This window comes from Acanthochromis polyacanthus, chromosome 2 (genome assembly GCF_021347895.1).
Source record: "Acanthochromis polyacanthus isolate Apoly-LR-REF ecotype Palm Island chromosome 2, KAUST_Apoly_ChrSc, whole genome shotgun sequence".
Lineage (NCBI taxonomy): Eukaryota > Metazoa > Chordata > Actinopteri > Pomacentridae > Acanthochromis > Acanthochromis polyacanthus.
Genome location: NC_067114.1, coordinates 40,258,983 through 40,280,891, shown reverse-complemented (window position 1 = coordinate 40,280,891; position 21,909 = coordinate 40,258,983). Strand labels below are relative to the sequence as shown.

Here is a 21,909-nt window from a genome sequence, read left to right as displayed (position 1 = left end):
CCCATATTATACACATCTAGAGGTTTATATTTATATTTTGGTGCCTTTTGGAATATATATGTATACTTTCATGTTCAAAAATCACACCATCTTTCTCATACTGTACACTGTCTGTCTGCAACCGTCCATTTTAGCTCCTGTCTCTTTAAGGCCCACCTCCTGAAAAACTCCGCTCTGATTGGTCAGCTGGTCCAACGCGAGCAAGAAAATGGTGGTTAAACACCACAACACCAAATCTGTGAGTTTAAAGATGTAGCTCTAGTAGAAGCAGCTCTGGGGAGGAAATAATGGCGGATTTCTTTCTACAAACTAGCTGCTAGTGAGCCATTATGCAAATGTGTTGCATGATGATGTAGATAAGTAACAGGAGAAAAGTCTGAACTTGAAATTAGGCATTTTAGGCAGGTAAGGAGCAGTTTTCTGTGAGAGAAAACAAACTCCACTTTGGTGAGGACTTTTTAAATTTGCAGACTATTTTCATGCACAAAAAAAGCAGGTATTTAACACACTGAAAGACAAGATAAACCAAAAAAAAAATCACATAATATGGGCTCTTTAATGCTGGGAGACCACTACAACAGGCATTTAGTGGTTAGAATTAATTTAGAAATAGCAACTATTGGACACTGGTCTGCAGGTTTTGCAGGGGATAGATAGTATCAGTGTCTGTTTGTGAAGATCCAGATGCATTTTAAACCCAACTCACCTTTGGAAGTCCTTTCTCTGACATGGCGTTGAGCCACTGGATGACGTTATCTGTATGTCTGAAATGGAGACCTGTCGCCTGTAAGAGAAACCAGACATCATGTTGTTGTTCACTTTCACTTTAAAGACTTCAGTCTAAACTCTGACAACCAGAACTGAAAAACACGACTCCATTCAGATAAACGCTTCTACCAGGCTACAACGCATGAAAATAGGGAAAAAACAGACTGTAATGAACTAGAAATAAAAGACTAACACATCTTTTGTCACTTGTACAACTAAAAATATCCCATTTATTTTTCAAACTAAAATCTTTCTGCAGCTCCAAAAAAGTCAGGGGAATGTTTGTGGCCAAACAATAGGTCTATTTTTGAAGGAAAGCCACCTTTTGGCTTCCAAACACTGTGGTATGTTGTCTGAACTCTCCTGAGGATCTGACTGACACTTCCTGCCTTTTAAAAGCCATAAAAATATGGTTCTGTTAACAGGCTCAGTCAGGAAGATGGTTGAAATAGCAACATAGAGCAGGATATGGCTTCATTTTAGGATAAATTATCCCTTCAAAGGTCGAGCAGTTTTTCATTTTATTATATATTTTGTGATTTTAAATTGAGTGACTCTTACTGTTTATGTTTTATTGAGGTTTGATGTGATTTTATCTTGACTGTTGATTGTTTTTTCTCCTTACTGAGATGAATCAAAGACTTTACAGTTGTTCAAAACCTTATTTCAGACCAAGATATCTGAACAAATACTGCCACAGCTATTCATGGATCCTAGAGGAAAACATTTTCAACACTTAAGTCCTTCACATAGACATCAGAAGCTGGATTTGTATTTTATATTTACTCTATTAAGTCAAACTCTACGTAATTGATATCTTTAACGTGATACGCAATCTTTATAATTTAATCTTCTTACATTTGAGGCTTTTCAAACCACATTAGTTTGCATTAAAATTGCAGCCGTTAACAATTCATCTGTCGATTACTTTCTCAATTAACTGATTAGTTGTTTGGTCGATAAAATGTCAAAAAAAATTGTGAAAAATGTGGATCAGTGTTTCCCAAAGTCCAAGACACAACTGGGCAGCACAAAAATAATTAACTTACTCTCACAGAAGAGGAAAGAAACCAGAAAATATTCAAATTTACCAAGTTGGAATCAGAGAATTTTGACCGTGTGTCTTAACAAATTACTCAAGTCGACTAATCATTCATAAAAAATAGATGACAATTAATTTAATAGATGAAAACTAACAGAAAATCATTGCAGCTGTAGTTGAAATACAATCACATGCAACTGCAAAGCGATGGTCTGAACACCAAAATGCAACAAACATTCTGCCTGCAAACCTCAGTTGTGTGTTCTGCTTTACTTCTCTATGCTATGATTCCACTACATGTCCTCACCTTGTAACGTGTCTGCTCGCGGTCGTAGATCTTCTTGAGGGAAACCGTGTGCGGAGCAAAGAAGTTGCCCAGTTTGGCCAGATAGACGCCATTCCTCAAACCCTCCTCCAGCTCTGTAGTCGGAGGCAGCTCCTCGTCCAGGCAGGCCTCCATCCATCTGCAGGAAGAACACAGCACACATCAGACACGTCGCAGCAAATATCAAAGAGAAAAAACACATCAGCACTCAAGTGGTTTCTGTTGTTTAAAAAGACACAAGACACTAAACAAAAGCACTGTTTCAACTGTGTTGTCTGAATGTGTTAAGGTGTGCAAAGATCAAATAATAAAGTTGTAAAATGATTTATTGCCAGATTGAGTCTGTATAACTAATAATAAATAACCATTATTAGACTTTACCGGGAGCTCTAACTGCTGCTATACTGACGCGACATATTTCTTGATCTTGTAAAGTGATTGTTATTGGTGCATATATCCCACTGGTTAAACAACAACGAGATGCTTCATCTCACTGAATGCTGTCAGACCAACAGTGTCTCTTTTTCTGTGTTAGACACAGAAAAGCTGTATAAAATTACTCTGTGGGCTTCCTCAAGGAAATGTTAAAGTCAGTGCAATCAAAATTTCTTGAACTTCTTATGTAGCCTCAAACAGGTTTAATTATTATTTGTCCAACACAGGATACTTTGACAATATCACTAGAATACTAAATGTTATGATCGGAACACAAACTTTTTCTGTTAACCCATAGTAAAGTCATAAAAGAACCAAACTTCATGAATGTTTTTTGTGACAAAGAAATATCTGCTCCAATCACTCCATCAGAGAAAAATCTGAGTTATAGAAATATGTGGAAACTCAAGAGAGCCACGACATTATGTCCTTTACAAGTGTATGTAAACTTCTGACCACAACTCTACTATAAGTACAGGTTATTGATTTGAGTAACAACATAGCATTTCCTTTTGTGCTATCCTCCGGCCACGTGCACCTTTATTCACCACCTGATCACAATTTTTTGAACTGGCAGAGATCACTTTGTATCATCGTCTGAATAATTCCATTCTCCTGTATAAAACCAGCTGTAGAAAAAAGAAAGGTCACATTTAAACCATTATTTCCATGTCGTTTCGAATTTAAAAAGGTTGCATTCAAACGTGCAAATACCATTAATGAACACCTAATCTAGGCAAAAAATGATAACAAAATGACTGAATCTCAATCATGTGTATGACAATTAATTGCTACCTTAAAGTTTGTGATGGTGACACGCCTAGTAGCAAGTGAATTTAAAATGTAAAAACTCAGCTAGGCTAATTATATGTTTTTAAAATGTCAATAATGATGTTAACTGAGAATTGCCAGAGTGGTCATGTATTAAATAATAGCAGTCAAAATACTAAAGGATTCAAAAGTGAAGCGTAAGGCCGAAAAGCTGACTCTTTTTGACTTTTATAAAGCTGCAACCAGCAAAGAACAATAATAAAACTTCTCCTCAGTTACTGTCATTCTTTACCAGGTTTGAAATGAACCTGTTGCTGCTAAACCTCACAAGAAAAAGGGTCAAACAGGTGTAAATTGTTGACACATAACTAAATCCTCTTTTCTGCATGTTTTTTTCCTGCGTTTATCCACACCACACAACAACTTTAGTCAATAATTCTCTACTAGTTAAGCTCTGCAGCGCCAACATAAACACCTAACCTGGCCCATGGTAACCGCTCAGAGTTCCCAGCATTCTTCATGTGTGACATTTCATTTCTTTCAGGTCATATTATGGAGTCACATTCCTGCTGTGAGCCTGAGTCAGCCCTGGGCCACACAGCAGCCTGCTGAGCTCCCATACTGGGCCCGAGCCTGGTGGACTGGATTCCACCAACAAACACCATCACCGAGCAGCAAATACACAAGAAGACAGCCAGTTTTAGTTTCCAAATATAAAAACCGCCTTCCTTTCACTCTGTTAGAAATCGATCTGTTTACAGTTTACTTCCCCACTGAGCCAACTTTAAATCAGCCTGCTTCACCTGCTTCCAACACCACTCGCTCAGTTCCTGCGTTAAAAGAAATGACGCACAAACTTGGAATGGGATGAGCATGTAAACCAACTGTAGCTGCACAGCTCAACAACTTGTAAGTGTCTCGTGTCGGATTGCATTTACTCCGTTTACTTAAAAGCTAATCCAATTTTTTGGGATGCATTGCATTCTAGTCCGTTATCCCTCTAAACCCCAAGTAGTTTCTGTATATTTTTACTCACTGTGGATTTTTCACTGCAATATAAAGTAGTGCACCTTTATGGAAACAGCACAACCATGACTAGAAGTAGATAGTAATCAAAAATGTATTCTGTGCAGTATGACACCATTACAATGCAATAAATTCTAAAACAGGAAAAATTAAAGTTTAATTGCTGTGATTATTTGTTTTCACCAAAAATTTAAAAACGTGGAATCAGCATGTGCAATGGTTTTTTCAGGCGTTAATTCTGGACAAAACGGCAATTCTTATATAATAAAAATATTTCACACCTTATATCTTTGTGTCCTCTCTGCTCTGGAAAAACACTGCCTGCAGTTCAGCTGAAAACTCTAAAGCCCTGTCCACACGTATCCGGATAAGTCTGAAAATGCATATATTTTTCTCCGATTCGGCCTGTCATCCACACGTAACCGGAGGTTTTTGGTTCTGAAAAGGGAGGTTTTGAAAACTCCGGCCAAAGTGGAGATTTGGGAAAAACCCCGGGTATGCGTTTACGTGTGGACAGACATAACCGGAGTATTAGGAGCGCAGACGTCACTGCCTGCGACAAAACTGCGGTGACATCAGACATGCGACCTTTGTAGACAATCGGAGCAGAATGGACGCGCTCAAAAGCGTACTGGTTTCAACAATACTACAGGCGCTTTTTGCTTGTTTGATCTTACAAGCTCATTTACTGCTTCACCTCGAAGAGCATCGGAGAAGGAGGACTGCTGTGACTTCCGCTATTTTGCACCTGACAACCATTCCACGTCCTCAGCATGTTCGACGCGAGAGACGCCGCCGCCGCTTCTGGGTGAGACCGGGACGCACAGCCAGCTGGTGGGAGAATTTTGAGATGGAAGTCGTCCTCCCGGAAGAATGGTGTGATAATTTCAGAATGTCATGGTCACGGTATATACGTACATGTATCCGGATACGCGCAGACGGAGATTTTTGTAGAAAACGGAGACGTGTGGCCTCAGATTTTTTCCTAAACAGGGGGGGGGGGAATATTCAGTTTTAAAAATATCCGGATACGTGTGGACATGGCCTAAATTTTCGCTGTGGGACTGTTGACTGCAGCAGAGTTGCTGATAAATTCATGGTTGAAACATGGACCACAAATTTTTCTAGAATCTAGCTAGTGGAAACTAATTATTGTTTATTAGGTTCGTTTTTAAACAAGATTTAGAATACAGTCATTTAAATAAAATATCGCAATTCCAAGCTAAGATTTTGTCATTTTTCCTGACAGAGCATTAAGTTTCTGAAAAGTAGTTCATGGACATTCAAAAAGTGAAAACTTGATTATTTCTTTTTTGCTTTTGAAGGTTCTCGCTCTGATGAATGCAGTAATTTTGGGGATTCTTTTTCCCAGCATCCTCCATTAGCGCTACAACTAACAAACACTGACAGTGTTGATTAATCTGTTCATTGTTTTCTTGATAAATCAATTGGTTGTTGGTCTTTAAAATGTCCAACAATTGTGGAAAATGTCAAATGTTTGGTCTAAAACCCAGAAATATTAGGTTTACTGCCATAAAGAAGCAAAGAAACCAGATATTATTCACATTTAATGAGCTGGAATTGGGTATTTTTTTCTTGAAAATATTGTTCAATCTGATTAATTTATTAAAGTTAATTTAACGGTTGATTAAATAGTCAATTTATTTTACTCAATTATAATCCTGCCTTGACACGCAACTTTAAACATGACATGAAAATCTAGTTTCACTGTATTTCTCCTGCATTTATGCCATGTGTGGACCTTTAATTATTACGTTTTTGTATAAATATAATCTTTGTCAGACATTTTAAGCTTGATTCAACTGTAAAATGTAAAGCTAAACACATATATGCACTCCCAACCTTAAAGCAACATATCTTCCTCTATTAATAATTAACAGCATTTCCAACCGTGTCTGCCTTCTTTAACAAGGTCGTGAAATATCAGCTGCGATTATGAAAACCTTGAGTTTAACATTGGCTTAGTGGAATTTCACAGTGTGACGGCAGACACAGGGAAGTCAAACACGGCCTTTTGAGAAACAGCCTCCCTCTTTTCATGTGCTAAGAAAACACTCCCACTCTTCAGTCACTGAGGTCTTTGTCAGGCAACAACAAGGTTAACTATATCCTGAGCAAGATTAAAAGATTCCAGACCCCCCTCTGCAAGCACACACATGCATTTGTATTCCTAGACCCTCACTGACTGCAATGCAAGCCTGAAGCAGAGCCTCATTTTCAGAGATTTCCTAACTTTTAAATTCTTGTGAAGACACTTGATCATCTGCACAAAGACACAGTCCCACCCACACTTTTCACTGCAAAGGACAGCGAACCTCCAGCTGAAACAACTTCCCTCTCAGGAAGTCGTGACATGGGGTCTCCAGACAGGCCCGCCATTGAGGCCGAGGTGGCCGACCCATGGAGCGGGGCCTGGGCCTGCAAGCCAGGAACAAGCCCCCGCTTTGACTCCACACTGGAGCAGTGAAAGGCTCCATAAAGGCTGCAAAGTAATGGCCCTTTTATCAGCCCTACACACCCTTTTCCAGGCAAACAGACACACCCTCCATTGAACCAGTAGGAACTGCAGCTATGATTGAGGTTTCTGAACGTCGTCAACAGCAGCGGTGAGCAGCCAAAATAAACATCAAGTTGTGTTTGTGACATTACAAGGCATGTCTATAATTAAAAGAAGTAGCCACAAATATGAGAGCACTGTCTGGAATCTCAAGAATTACAAACACAGATAAAGGTCAAATAAAAGATAAGAAGGTGGAGGAGGATACTCTGGGACAAGATATCTAAAGGATTATTCAACATATATGTCATAATTGAGAGGCCAAGTGGATAAAAACTCACAATACCATCCTTGTTGTAACTGTAATTTGGAAATATTAAAAATTTCCAACAAATATGATCTAACAGCTAAAAAAGTGGCAAAATATCTTCAAACTTTCACAAGGTTTTGATTCTACGGATAAATATTGAGACTTTTTAAGACCCTTTTAATACATAAAATGCAATTTATTTTCATGACATACAGGAAAAATTAATTGACTATGATGGAAAGCCAGTTGGGACAATCTGTTTGGGAATTATTTTTGACTAATTAAATTTTTAATATTTCTTCAACAAGGACCTCTAATGATGTAATTATTCAAACAAATGTCATCTAGACCTGGAGAAAATGGATGGATGGGTGAATGAAACAACTAATAATGATTCATTCTTTATGACTTTTGCTAATATTGACATTTCTCATTATGGGGCAATGAATTTCTTATAGGTAATGTGGTTAGCAGCAGAGACAGTAAACGTTACAAGCCAGATTGCGTTTATTGAAATTCAGTCCCACTTTTAGTTAATACGTATGTCATGTCCTAAAACAGCCCACAATTGTATACCAAAACAGTTAATAGCTAGCATCACATCTTACAACAAGAAATAGAAAATATTTAAGACTTTTCAAACACATCTTAAGGCTTGTATTGAGATAAATTGAATTCTGTACTATTCAAGATCTTCAAAGACCTGCAGATATGCAAAAGTATTTAAGCTAGTTAAAGTAAACACCTTCTTAAATCACTACAAATATATAATTTGTATATTTCCTTTTTGCTCTACATTCCTCAACAAAAACTACCACTAAAACACACAATATGCAATTAAAAGTAGCTGCTTGGCTACAACCTTTGACCAAGATCAGAATTAGCATAACTAACTATCTAGCATAACTACGTATTGCGGTGTAGCATCAGTGAAGCTGTTGTTTTTGTCAGCACACACTAAATACATACTTAATTATGAATCAGAGGAGATTAAATGTGGTATATTTTTCCCAATATCCTATTATTGACTGAGAAATTTTCAGAATTCATTCACTTTTGAAGCATACAACTGGCTAACGGTAGCAGCTAGCTACCTAGCATAATTACATGTTATTTTTGTCAGTACACACTGAATATACTTACTTTAGAATCAGAGGACTATAATGCTAATTATATTCTCCAACATCCTATTATTATCTAAGAAAATTTTATTATTTACTCACAGCTGCAGCTGGCAAAGAACTGGCTAGCAGTAGCAGTTAGGTAGCTAGCATAATTACACTACAACTAGCATACCTATAGCTGTACACTGCTAATATATTTGCACTTATACAATTCTAGATAATTCAATAGAACTGCAATTCAGTCTCTAACAAACATATGATTTTATGATATTTTTACAGTGCTAAATGCCTTTAATTCCAGTTACCCCTACTACACAAAAAGAACAAGAGAAATTGTATGAAAACAGCTTTAATGCTAAAATTGTCAACACTTGAATGTATATAAGATACAATATTTAATCGAATAAATTAAATGGATTTTTTTTTTTTTTTTTTTAAAAAGAAGCTCAATAAAAGCAGTTAATTTTGGCTAGATGTCTAGGGTAACACGCCAAATAAGCTTTTGCACATGAGCACAAGTGTCTATAAATGTGTACTGTCCCTGTTTAATAAACCAACAAATTAATAAGAAAATTAAGAAATTATTCAGACATGGTATATTTCAGAAGCATTTTGGTGATTTACACTGTTAAGACTGAACCAACAGGTCACAAAATCAGCCTTTATCTGGACACCTGCCTCTGATCAATCATTATTATTATGTTTAAATGACAGAAATCTAACAGCACTACAACTCAGAAGCATCAGGAATCATTGTCTGAATCCCTGTCAGATCCTGCGCGCTTCAGGAAGCTGAAGTCGATGCTGAGTTCAGAGGTCAGTCTCATAGGAAGAGTCTGCTACTGACACTGTCTCTGCAGGAAGACGACTGACTTCTTGCCAACAGTTTGTCTCCGGCTGCATCCTCTCTGCGACTTTTATCCTGCAGCTTGACTATTGCTGCGAGGCTTTACCCAGAGGATGACAGAGAGGTTTTGTGGCTGCAGGTTGCACATAATAATATTTAGTCCGTGGAGATGAATAAATTTTAGACTTCAGTTACATACTTCCATTTCCCAGGTTTACCTCTGAGTCAGTGTTTCCGCAGCAGTTAATGTTTAATAAGAACCTTATTATTTACGCTTTCACTAACAGACCACAAGTCTGTCATTGTGCTGCTCAGAGGTATTGTTCTCTCAGCCCTAATTGATTTCATTGCCTCATTGTTTTGAAAAGTTGGGTCAATGCTATTAAGAAACAATGACAGCATAGTGTACTGTGTATAACGTGCTGTCAGATGTGTCCTGCATAAATCAGCTGTCATCTTTCAGCCACAAACTTAACTAAAATTGGTTTAAATTATGTTTGTTCAATGACAACATTGCTATGCATATCAGGCAATATCTACATACACCATTTACTACAATATAGTTGGTGAAATATTGCTAAAATAACAGTTTATGAGGGGCCAAAAGGAAAAATAATTTAATTGCATTTTAATTTAGACGTCCAGTGCTTACAGGGAAGAACACTACAAAGTCAGATGATCTGACTAAGTTCATATCCAGACTTACTGTAACTACAATTATACGCCTAGATTTGTTAATAGATTAGGCATGCATCCTTATGGGCATCAACACACAATTATTTCATTTTTGAGACTTCATGCAATAAACAAAATGATAAACATTATTGTTTCACAAACATGAACAATGTCCCTCTGTTTTCCTGCTCTCATTCTGTTGCCGTTTAACAAACATGCTGCTTGACCGGAGCCAAAAATAAAGCTTGTAAATTCAGTTTACTGGGCAAATGAGATTAAAGAAGAAACATAATAGCTTTAATTGACTTTCACTGACTGCTGCTGGTGTTTTTATTCATGATTGTTTGAGAGCAACAATTTACACAACACGAGAGAAACAAAGCACTACTGTACCAGAGTAGATGTGACTTATTAGTTTGATTTTAGGGTCAAATGGGCTGAGTAGTTAACAAAGTTAATCAAGAATAACAAAAATAATCGTGTCCGTCATGTGTTCTGTCAAACAGCAGAAATCTCCCGTTAGCAGCTGCAGCTAACAATGATTGTCACTATTGATCAAGAATCAAGAATTCCTCTTATATGACAAAAATAATCTTCATTATAGGCATGTCAGGTAAGCCTTAGACATGGAAGAGAAAATAAAAAAGAAAACTGTGCCCGAGGAGCTCTGGTTTGGGGTGAGGGGGAGGAAACTTTACAAAAAAAAGTTGAAGTAAAAATCAATCTGTGATCGTGGTCAAGCTGCAGGGTGAAAAAGTAAAAACTGATAACCTATGTAACCGTGAAGCCATCTAGTATCTGTGTGTCTCTAGGTTTTTCATGAAACTCTGTAAGAAGCTCAGTCTGAACATCCCACGAGCACACATTAGTCGTCTCCAACAGCGCAACACATCTCATTCCTGCTGCGTGACACAATGAAACTCCGCTAGCCAAGTGCAACTAACAATGTGTATTACTGAGATGGAGCTGCCGAAAGTTGCTCTAAAACAGTAACTTCATTAACTGATTGTCAACAGTAAATGTGAAGATTTGCTGCTTTTCTCTGCTTTACGATCATCATCATCATCAACTGAACTGACTGTCAGACAAAATACGCAACTTGATGATGCTGCCTTGAGCTACAGGAAGTTGTGACTGCTTATTTTCCACTTTTTTAAAACATTTTACAAACCTCATCAACAGATTAACTGATAAACAAGAATCAATATTTGGCTTTCTTTAAACCTTAAATGAAAGAAAAAGTACCACTTAAGCTTCACACTAAGCCAGAAGGACTTTTTTTCTGACTTAATATGTAATTGCAAAAACTGCAAATCTAATCAGGTGTAATATTATTGAATTTAGATTCCAATATCTAGCGGTTTTCATATCAACGGATTATCTTATGCTTCTTAAGTAAGGTCCTTTGACTAAATTCAAACAAATGGTTGCTTCTCTTGTCGTAATAAGCAACTTTGTATTTATGTGAGTTGTTTTTACCTGGTAAAAGCCACAAGTCAATCTATAGCATTCTTTTGAATTAGCAAGATTGCTTCAAATTTGTCTTTTTAATATCTATAATTACATTCAATCAAGTAAATTTCACTAACATAAGCCAATTTTGCTTTTATTGAACCTTTAAATATGACAGGATATTGTTGCAGTGATGGTTATTATATAAACTCAATAATGCATTGACCAGACACACATAAAACAGCCACTACAAGGTCAAACATTCTGATAACTTTAGATTACAAAGGGACTGAAGTGTGATGTAAAGCAGGAAAAGGTCGAGTGACGACAACCCATTACACACAGTGTCAGTACATTTCAACAGCGCTCTGTTCTGCATTGTTCCCGGCATTATAAATGCATCCATGTGTGCCTGAAGAGGAAAGAGAAGGAAGCGGTGTGTGTTTGCAGAATAGCTGGAAAGGCAAATCATGTGTGCTGAGCTTATCTGGCAGCAGCACAATGTCAAGGTACAGATGCCCTCTCAACGTCCTGTTTTCTGCCAACTGCAACCATCCATCGTGACGGTGAACTACAGGATAATTAAAACCTGAGTTTTAAAGAGCCCATATTCTGCTTTTTGGATTTTCTCCTTTCCATCAGAGTGTTATATAGCTGCATTTCTGTTCACAATCCTACAAAGCCTTAAGTCCAAGGGAGTTGGTCTCTCCCACAGTTTGCCCCGACTTTTTCTTCTGTTACTTATCTACATCACCATGCAATACATTTGCATAATGCTCCGCCATTGGCTAGTTGAGCCTTCAAACAGGGAATGAGCAGCTGCCTCCAACTGTACCATTATTTCCCTGCTGTAGCCACTTTGATATCAGCAGCTATTGAATACAACAAAAGATGTGAAACAGCTATACACATTAAATGGAAGCAACACCAGAACATATTTTAAAAAAGGTGTTTCCATCTTCCATGAAGACTTAACTATTTTTAGGAAAGGTCAAAAATCTTTTTGTGATTTATCAAAAATATTTTTGCTGTTTCTACTCATTTTTCCTAATATAGTACTTCAAAATGTGGATCTACAATAATCTGAATATAAAATATAAAACTCTAGCTCTGTGATTACAATAGGCAAACAATGCTGTTTCATTTTTGTTGGGCCAGTTGACCAATCAAAGCAGAGCGTTTTAGGAGGCAGGCCTTAAAGAGACAGAAGCTAAAATGGAGTATTTCAAATTGAGGGTGAAAAAAGATGCAGCAGCAATGTGCAGTATTAGAAAAATAATTACTTTCTGGAATTTTAAAGTATCCAAACATATTCTAGTAGACCCCAAACACCTGTAAATGTGCAGAATATGGGCTCTTTAAGAACAGAAAATTGGAATTATGGGAATCAGCAATCCAGGGTTCTCTTACAATTACAATCTCGATCAAATCCAATATTTCACAACATTGGGTCACAACAGGGGCAATGGAAGAAAACCGGGAGGAAAACGACAGGAGGGAATACAGGAAAAAGAGACGAGTGAGAGCCAAGTTGTCCATTACATGCTTTGCTGCAACACTGGAATCTGTGCACCAAATGACCTTGTCCTCTCACATTCAAACAGCCGGATAGCAGATGGATTGTACTCATATTATCTCTGTGTGAAACACTGCTTAGTGGGTCAAAGTGGGGGAAATAATCAACCATGCTATGTGAAACTGCAAAGAATTTCACAGACGATGACACTGAGGTCACATCTGCTTCACACAGCCCTTTATCTCACTTAGCCAGCGTGTTCAGATTAAACTATTTCGTCACTTGTGGTCACTTAGTTTAACATATCTTTGAAGGATTTTATGTAATGAAAGGCACAGTAGAAATAATGGCTGCAACCTCTGGCTCATTCTTTGGTGCAGGCCTCCCTCTGAGGACAATCATCCATCACATCTGACCTGCTGCTGCGTTTCAAACATTACTGAGGTCATCTGAGTGCAAATACCAGCTGAGGGCTGAATCCAGCAGGCTGTAATAACAGACAACCGAGCAGCCGGCCTGAGACGAGTCAGGTAGTCCTGCTGATCACATGGTCACAGTTAGCCAAACGCAACTGCTGCGTCGGCACTGACCCGCCACTATTCGGATTCAAACAAGGTTCCTGGGCCGTGATAGAAATCCAAACTGGAAGAGTAACTTGTGTTCTCAGGTTTCACAGGTGAGACTCTGTGGAGGAGGGGCAGGACAGTTCCTGGAGGGCCTTTATGGAGCCCTGATCCCTCTCCCTTTCATTCCCCTTTCATTCCCTCATTCTGCACTGTTTACTGCCAGCCTCGGTGACTCAGGCCCGGTTTCTGGGAGGCCTCATTGTCTCCTAGGAAACAGCCACCAGGTAGCATTTACACTGAACCCAAAATACAGACTTGAGCAGTGGAGACACGGACTTTCACAACAAAACAGTGTTGATTTAAACAACCAGTCAGTCAGTTACTTCTTAGTGTTTATGACTGTGTTGTTCCCTGATAGCACAGACGAGGAAGAAGACAAACCTTCCACTTTAAAGCCATTTTAAAAGCACTGATGGTTCTTGGGAGGAATACTAAAGAGGAGGTTTATGGATGTAGTGAAAGAGGACATGAAGTTTGATGGTGTAAGAGGATAGGATGTAGAGGACAGGATTAGATGGAGGCAGATGCTGTGGTGACCCTGAAGGGAAAAGCCGAAAGAATAACAAGTAGTTCTTGGGATGAATAAATTAAACTGTTGGTTCAACACTTGACAAATATAAGACTTGTCATAAAATGCAGCATGAAACATTCATGTTCTCATTTGTCACCAGCCGAAACTCAAGCGGTCAAAGATCCCATTTAATGAAGCAACGATTAAAATGCTACCGCCAGCAGTACTATAAGTACAAGGCTAACATGTTAGCATGCTGAACAGCTCATAGGCCAACATGTCAACACCCTAGGCCCTCAGGAGACAGGACACGATGTGCAATGGTTGTGGGATGGGATGAGTTTTCAAAAGTTCTGGCAGGACTGTGTCACTCATCCTTTCAAGCGGAAAGCTACCAGTTTTACACATCATCGTTTATACATCATCAGTGGGATGAGCAAACATGCTGACTGGCACACTGCAGCAAAACATTGTTCTGCAATGATACCGATTGAAATGAATGGGTTTCAGAGTGGTGATGCCGTTGTTTTTTCTGCTCTTAAGATTAAAATGCAAAAGAAACCAACTATTAATACAGGCAGTTACTACCACTTGGTTGACATCTTGGGACAGCACATAAAGAACCACCAATCAAATCTGCTAAAAGACACTTAGAAAGTTTGTTGACTTTCCCCAGAAATTTGGTCTAAAAAGCAGGTTCTATTTCTACACTTGGTTCCAGTTTAATAAAGGATGCCATGAGGAACAGCCTACCTGTGAACACTATCATCACAACTTTGAATTAGCCCAACCTAATGGAGGTCAGACTTCTTTAATGTTAGCCAAACTTTCATTCCGAGTCAGTTCAAAACTAACTGACATTTTGTCAAAGAAGTTGTCAGTGTGGCTGCATTTTGTTCAAACTGATGGATGTGTAAACTTTGCAAAAGTTAGTCTGTGCGTCACAGCTCTATAAACAGCATGATAAATCATCTAGAAACAGCAGCTAGCTTGTCTGTGTTCGATACCTCAATAGTTGTTGTGCTGAATCACCAGTTAATATAGTTCCATTTTCAGAAATCATACAGATATGGGCAGGTGGTTCATGCAGTCAGTGTTTCTAATTTCAGTATTAAATAATCAGGTATAAATGATTAAATATGCTGAAAATACACGCTTTTTATGTTTATTTAGAATTAATTTAGGCTAATAAGTGTGTCAGGTAGAGTTCAGTGAGTTCACTGTGGCCCATTTAGTTCATCTACAGATAACGAGCAGATAGCTCTCCCCATGACCAAAGTTGAACAGTAGGTATAATTTCAAATGACAAAGATTTTCTTTGGTTGAAAGCCACCCAACCTCTGAGGGCTCCTTTGTGTCTGATAAAGCTTCATCACATGTTTTAACTCTAACACAGGAAATATTGAACTGAGGTTTGACTTGACTCAAATCATAATAATTGCCAGAAAAATTATTCTGAAATTTAAAATGAAAAAAACCACAACTAATGTAAAAGGCCTCCCTTCTGCAGGCTTCCAGGGACCCTGTGGGTCCCATCAGTCTTGTGCCATTGTTCTGCTCACGTCTGCACGATGTCATGGTCTGGTGTTACATAATATTCATTGCAGTGGCAGCTATACACAAGAGTGTTTGGAAACTTTTTGAAAACAGGAAATTACAGGCAAATGGCCAGAGCTTTAGGAGGAACTGGGCAGGTCCCGCACTAAAGGGTGAGAAGGAGAAGATGGAGCTTCTGTAAAGCTTTAAACTAAATCCCCCTCTGCCACTTTAAAGTGCAGGCACGCTCTTAATTTTTTTTTCAAAGTACTTGTTTCTGGGAGTCTTCTTGTCAATATTGTGGATTTCAGTGAAAAGCAGGAAGCAAGGCAGGAAGAGTGTAATCTCCAACTTGATATGATACGACAACATTCAACTGACGGATTAAAGACAAAAACAGAGATTATCTTTCTGTTTGCTGTGATGGATTATCTCACTCTGTCACAATCATCTGTTTATACAAATGGCTTCCCTTGAGGGAAAATTAAAATCCGAAGACATTGCACAACATAGCAAGCTCCCGAATGTGAAGAAAGAGGTGATGTAAGTGGTGGTTTGCTGTGTCTGTTAGCATGTGGCTAACGCTATCCAGAGAACTGTAGCAAGATTAAGCTCAACATTCTGTTCTAATTGATGTTCTAACGGCAAAAGCTGAACAAGAAGCACAGCCATCTCCACAAATCAGGACATGAGCTACTTTCACAGTGGCTAAAGCTATGCTAATGGCTAGTAGCTAAGTTAGTAGGCAGCCCAGAATACCCTGAAACAGAGTCTGGAAAACAGTAACTAATAAGCTGTCACCATACTGCACTACCGCCAGTGTACATAGGTTGATTGTTCTACATTTTAATTTTGCTGCTGTATTTCGATCCCTTTTATTTTAAATGTAAGGCACTATTACAAAGGTGAGAGAAACGTCTTCTCAGTTCCTCTGTATGTCCAGGATACATAGAGAAATTGTCAATAAAAACCTTATTTTGAATTCTAATTAGTGGGCATTAAAAGCGACAGTACAGAGAAAGATTAACAAAACAGAAGAACAAACAACTGCAGGAGACAAACTGTTCTTGATCTCAATCAATCAATTTCACAGTAAACAGGAGAGCATCATAGCGTCATCATGTCATCGCTTCGATTTCTAATTCAGAGAAATCATCCTTGTTTCTAGTAATATAATAGACATGTAAAAAATAAACAGGCAGATATTTCATCAGGAAAAAGAGGATTTGAATCAGAGTTTATAGAAAATTCGTACTTGTCGCTTTCTATTTTTGACATAACATGGTGGAAGCACAATTAATTAAACCAGCCTGATCTTCAAGGGATGCAGGCGTATTAAATCATCCAAAATTATTTCTGACATTTCCACTCAGAGATCACAAACAGGAGCGAGCTGCTTCACTGTCAGCTGTCAATGACGTAAACCTACAACCAAACCGCTGAGCTATTTGTGTCATTTGTCCCAACAGAAACAAACTTGTCTCAGGGTACATTCTCATCATTCCTTAGTGACACTGACACAGACGCTGGAAGTAGTTTTTTCTTTTTTCTAATTTAACCATTCGCTTTCTTTCACTCTGAACAAGCGCACATTTGTCAGCGGCAGCATACCTCTGCAGTCAGAGCTGGCAGCCGCACAAACACATAAACACGTACAGTGTTACTATGACCTCATCACAATGGACCGTCTGTTACATCAGAGCAGTAACAACAGCAAATCTTTCTCCTACCACCTTGAGTCAATAAAAAAAAACCCTGTAAGTCAGTTACTGTGTTTGTATGCACAGAGGAAAACCTGAAACTACTCAGCAAACAGCACTATTGTCTTTAGCTCAAATGAGGCAAACAGAGAGAAACAAGGATGCACACGCCTGGAAAAGTCAACATCTGTCTCTGTGAATACATACAAAGAGAGATATAGATGGGTAAATATACGCACAAAGGTTCTTTTGCTTTCACTGTTGTTTTGATATTAGTATCTGAAACTACTGGGTGGGCCAAAAGAAGGCTTACAGTTGTTTCACATTTTAGATCTAATTTATCCAAACCAGAAATGTTATTAAGCTAGTTCTTCCGATTTTGATTTCGGTTTTTAGGGTTTTTTTGTTGTTTTTTTTGCAGGGATTGTGAGCAATGGCAAACAAATGAAACCAAGAGCAAATAAAGTGGATACTAACGCATTATTGGAAGTATGAAAATGCCACGCAGGTGTGCACATCATGCAAAGAGCCTTTAACACTCCTCCCCGCCCAATAAAATGTTTTTAATAAATGTAAAATGCATACCTACTAAATGTAAGTCTACTTTTGGCCGACCCTGTAGTTTTGCACAAAAATTCAACAGTAAAATTGGTGAATTTTTGTGCTTTAAAACCGTCTTAACCCTAAAACCCACTAGTAGATTCAAAAGGCACGTTGTCTTTCTACAAAAAATCGCCTAAATTACAGCATTTGTCAGAGTCAGACACTGTAGAAACAGAAAAAATCCCCACATTTTCAGCGTTCCAATTACCCCTGAATTAATCATGTGTATTGTCTGTTTCTATTGTGAAAAATAGAATGATCTAAGCTTAAAAGTGAGATATTTCATGAATATCAGTTTATTCTACATGCCTCATTTGAAATTTGCCAAAAATAAAACATGAACATATGATTACATAAAAAAATAAAAATTCTGCACTCCCTGATGCAACCAAAAAGTCATGAGTGACTTAACCGTGACCAATGGTAATGAGAGAAAAATTCAGCAAATTTTCGATTGAACTTCAGGCTGTGTATATACAGAGAACATAGCTGGGAAATATGGAAAGAGAGACCGTATTGCTCCAAACAAGTAGACAGAAGAACAAGTTGTTGGAAGATACGTTCAGCTTTGATGCGCAGTGTGGTGTGAAAAAGCTTTTGGAGGTTGTAAAAATGGAAATAGTGAAACGTGTTCAACCACTGTGTTGTTTCAAGTACTGGTAACATCTGTGGGTACTTGAAAAAATGTTGTACATGTTGATTCCAGGTTGTCTTAGCTTTTGTTAAGAAAAAAAACTGGTGATAACACATTTGAGTCTATGTCAGTGTTGGAAGCTGCCAATCTTCTGAAGACAAACCAGTCCTTCAGCATTAGGGGCACAGTGTCTTACAACAACCACATAATCCTCAGATATAATGGTACTAATGGGCTTCTAGGAAGGAAATCATACAGAGACGCTCAAACAAACTAGGGCCCTGTTTAGAGTAACGTGGAGTCGTTGTGTCACATGTAATCCATTCGCATTTCGTAGGAGTTTAAAAAATGAAGTTGTGTCTACTTCTAGCAATGGCTGTGCTGTTTCCATAGAAGTGCAGGACTTTATATTGCAGTAAAAATGAACCCACAGTGAGCAAAAACATGTGAGGAGCAAAACAAGAACATACAGAAACTGCTCGGAGTTCTGAGTGGTCACATGAAAAAGTCACAATGAAAATCTGCCTCAAAGTAACGACAGTAAAAATGTGGAAAAAAAGATTCTTGTTTTCACTGTGATGTTACAAAATATGAGCATCTGTGCTTTGATTTCAACAGCATATTGTTATAAATGAAGGTGTTAACCAACCTGAAGCCATGCTAGAGTTTATTTAGACACAAGTTAAAGTTGAGAATTTAAAAAAAAAAAATGGCACAAAGGCAGAAACAGTCATGCCACAGTCACAACATGACAGAGGTTTGAGGTTGAAGCTGGGAGGAAATTGACTCTGCAAAAAGAGTGTTTCTAGTTTATTTCTAAGAGTCTCATCTGTAGCATGAAAACTAGACTTCAAACCAGATTATTCTCAGTCTTTACACTGCTGCATTCCGAATAAAAGTCTGACTGTGAGCTGGTAGACGACACGCCCACTCTGTGTTCTCTGGAGAGTGGGAGGAAATGGAAAGTCTATGATAAGGGGTTAAATAAAGGCTAATGACTATGTTCAGTAACAAACTGTCTTGTTTTCCACGAGCTCCGACGTAATGGACGCAATAAATGCCCGAGAGCAGCTATGTGGGCTAAGCATGACAAGTGGCTGTCAGGAGAAATGACTAAGTTTATTTTTACACAACTCTATAAGATTAGACAAAGTGGTCCAAGTTTTAAAATAGAAGGAACATTTTAGAAGATCTGTTAATGTGGAATTGACGCCAGCCTCATGTTTGTCTGTTAAAGATCAGAAGCCGGGACAAAAACAGCAAATAAAAAAATAAAACTGTAAAAAAAAAAAAAAAAACGGTGGAAATTTGGTAGCGTGGGTGAAAGAAAAAATACAAAAACAGTAAAATATCATAACTATGAAAATAACAGCAAATTTCTGACAAATATCTAAGTTTTTATTTAAGTACAATAAAACTGTGATTTTACAGTTACACATCATAAAAGAACAAATTTACATTTATACTATATTGTAAAAACACAGATTTTGATGTGGATGATATTTACAGTTTTTGTTTCTTCTTTTTTGTAGCAGTCAACATGTAAATTAAAACATTTCTCTGGGATTTGTAGAAATATTGTCTGCAAATTGACAAAACAGAACAAATTTTAAACTAACATTAAAATAATTTCGCATTTTTCAGCCCTTAATGTAAATAAAATTTCTTCAAATTAATGTCACATATACATTTTTTTTTCTGTTTCAAATACAAGAAAAAATAATGGAATTTTATGGTAAAACATCAGAAAAGAATAAATTACAATCTGTAAAGTTAATGATATTTGATGTGGATATTTTAGACAGTTTTGGCCAGTTTTTGAAGGTTAAAATGTGAATTAAAAAACCCCTTTGCTGGAGGAAAAACATGAATACTAGAGTCAAAATACTTCAGTAAATGAAGAATATTAGTAAATGATGAATATTGGAGCTAAAATACCGCAGTAAATGATTAAGAATGCAACTAGAATACTGCAGTAAAATATGAATACTAGAGTCAAAATACTGCATTAAATGATTAAGAATACAACTAGAATACTGCAGTAAAATATGAATATTAGAGTCAAAATATTGCAGTAAGTGATTAGTAAATGATGAATATTGGAGCTAAAATACTGCAGTAAATGATGAAGAATACAACTACAATACTGCAGTAAAGAATGAATGTTTGAGGTAAAATACTGAAGTAAAAGTTAGTTACAAGTTATTATCTATAATTTAACAAAAGGGGAAATTTGAAGAGTTTATTTGCAAAAACAGATAACTCTGTTTTGATCAATTTTCAGAAAACTTCTTTTATTGTTTACTTGAGATAATATCAATCAAACTGAAGTTGAGTGGATTTGACTCAGTAGAAAAATACATGTCAAAATAGAGAAAAAATAAATTATTATTATTATTACTATTATTATTATCTCAAGTAAACAATACAAAATAGGTTTTCTGAAAATTTCTAAAATGGAGTTCTGTTTTTGCAAATAAACTCTATTTTGTAAAACAATAGTGAATTGTTCTGAAAATTACAGCTACAACTGTTGAAAAATGTGCAGATTTTACAGCTAGTGTAGCTCAAAGGTGACAAAACTGACCGATTAGAATCTGTAAAGCTCACAAATTCACACATCTCCTGCAATTACTGTTCCTCAATTTCTGCATCGTCAGTGATGTGTAAAAAATTATCTTTAATCCAAATTTTTATAGAATTTAAAATTGACAGTGATGCCATGCTATATTTTGAGGCTGAAATGAGGCATTCTTGAGAAGGAAAATTCACTTTAATTCTCTCTTGGACGGCAAAGCCAGGCAGCACATGAACCTTAATGACCTGAAAAGCTGTGTGTTGCAACACAAGTTCTCAAAAGTGACATCCTCTGTGTTAAAAACTTCAGTATCACTTGATCTTGTCATTTATTTCCACATGAACATGGTGCTAAATCTCACTTAAAGTTCCTAGAAAGAGTCACAACAACATATTCTGGTGACTTTGAGGCATTTCCAAGACTACATATTTTCAACAGTGCATCTTTTTTGTTCTTAAATCCTGAAACTTTGATGAAAGTTAAGGGTCAGAGGGAACCCTGTCATTTGAATCCTTTACACAAAACACTAATTAGACACTGTTCAGACTGTGACAGATCTGTGTGTTCTGTAAATAGAGCTGACAGTGAACCACCCGGTCAGAAAAAAAGACATTTCTCTGTAGTTTATCTGGAGGAGCATCAGCGATGAGCAGTGATGTGGTGAATAAAGTGTATTTGAGGAGTTAGAGCAGCAGAAACGGGAGAAAGAGTGGCGTAACTGCAGCTCTGAGACAAACTCTACGTTCAGTCGACACACCGGCGGCTCTGAATCCTGTCGGTTTACACATCGGCTCCGTCTGTAAAGTTGTTATTATATTGCTTAGTCCTGCAGAATTACTGCTGTGCAGGAAGAAGGAGGAGAGAAACCTATTTCCCTGGAAATAGCTTGAAAAGATTGACAAATTGTGCTTG

The 21,909-nt window shown here is 37.5% G+C and overlaps 1 protein-coding gene across 1 annotated transcript in view; it reads right to left on the bottom strand.

Moving 5' to 3' along the window:
* The window catches only part of iqgap1 (IQ motif containing GTPase activating protein 1), a 78,126-nt gene that overhangs the window by 42,073 nt on the left and 14,144 nt on the right, over positions 1 to 21,909 (bottom strand). The window contains exons 3-4 of the mRNA XM_051960945.1: positions 2,118 to 2,274; positions 707 to 784 (exon numbers count right to left, since the gene is read on the bottom strand). Of these exons, the coding sequence (XP_051816905.1) occupies positions 707 to 784; positions 2,118 to 2,274 (235 nt within the window). The remainder of the gene's footprint in view (positions 1 to 706; positions 785 to 2,117; positions 2,275 to 21,909) is intronic.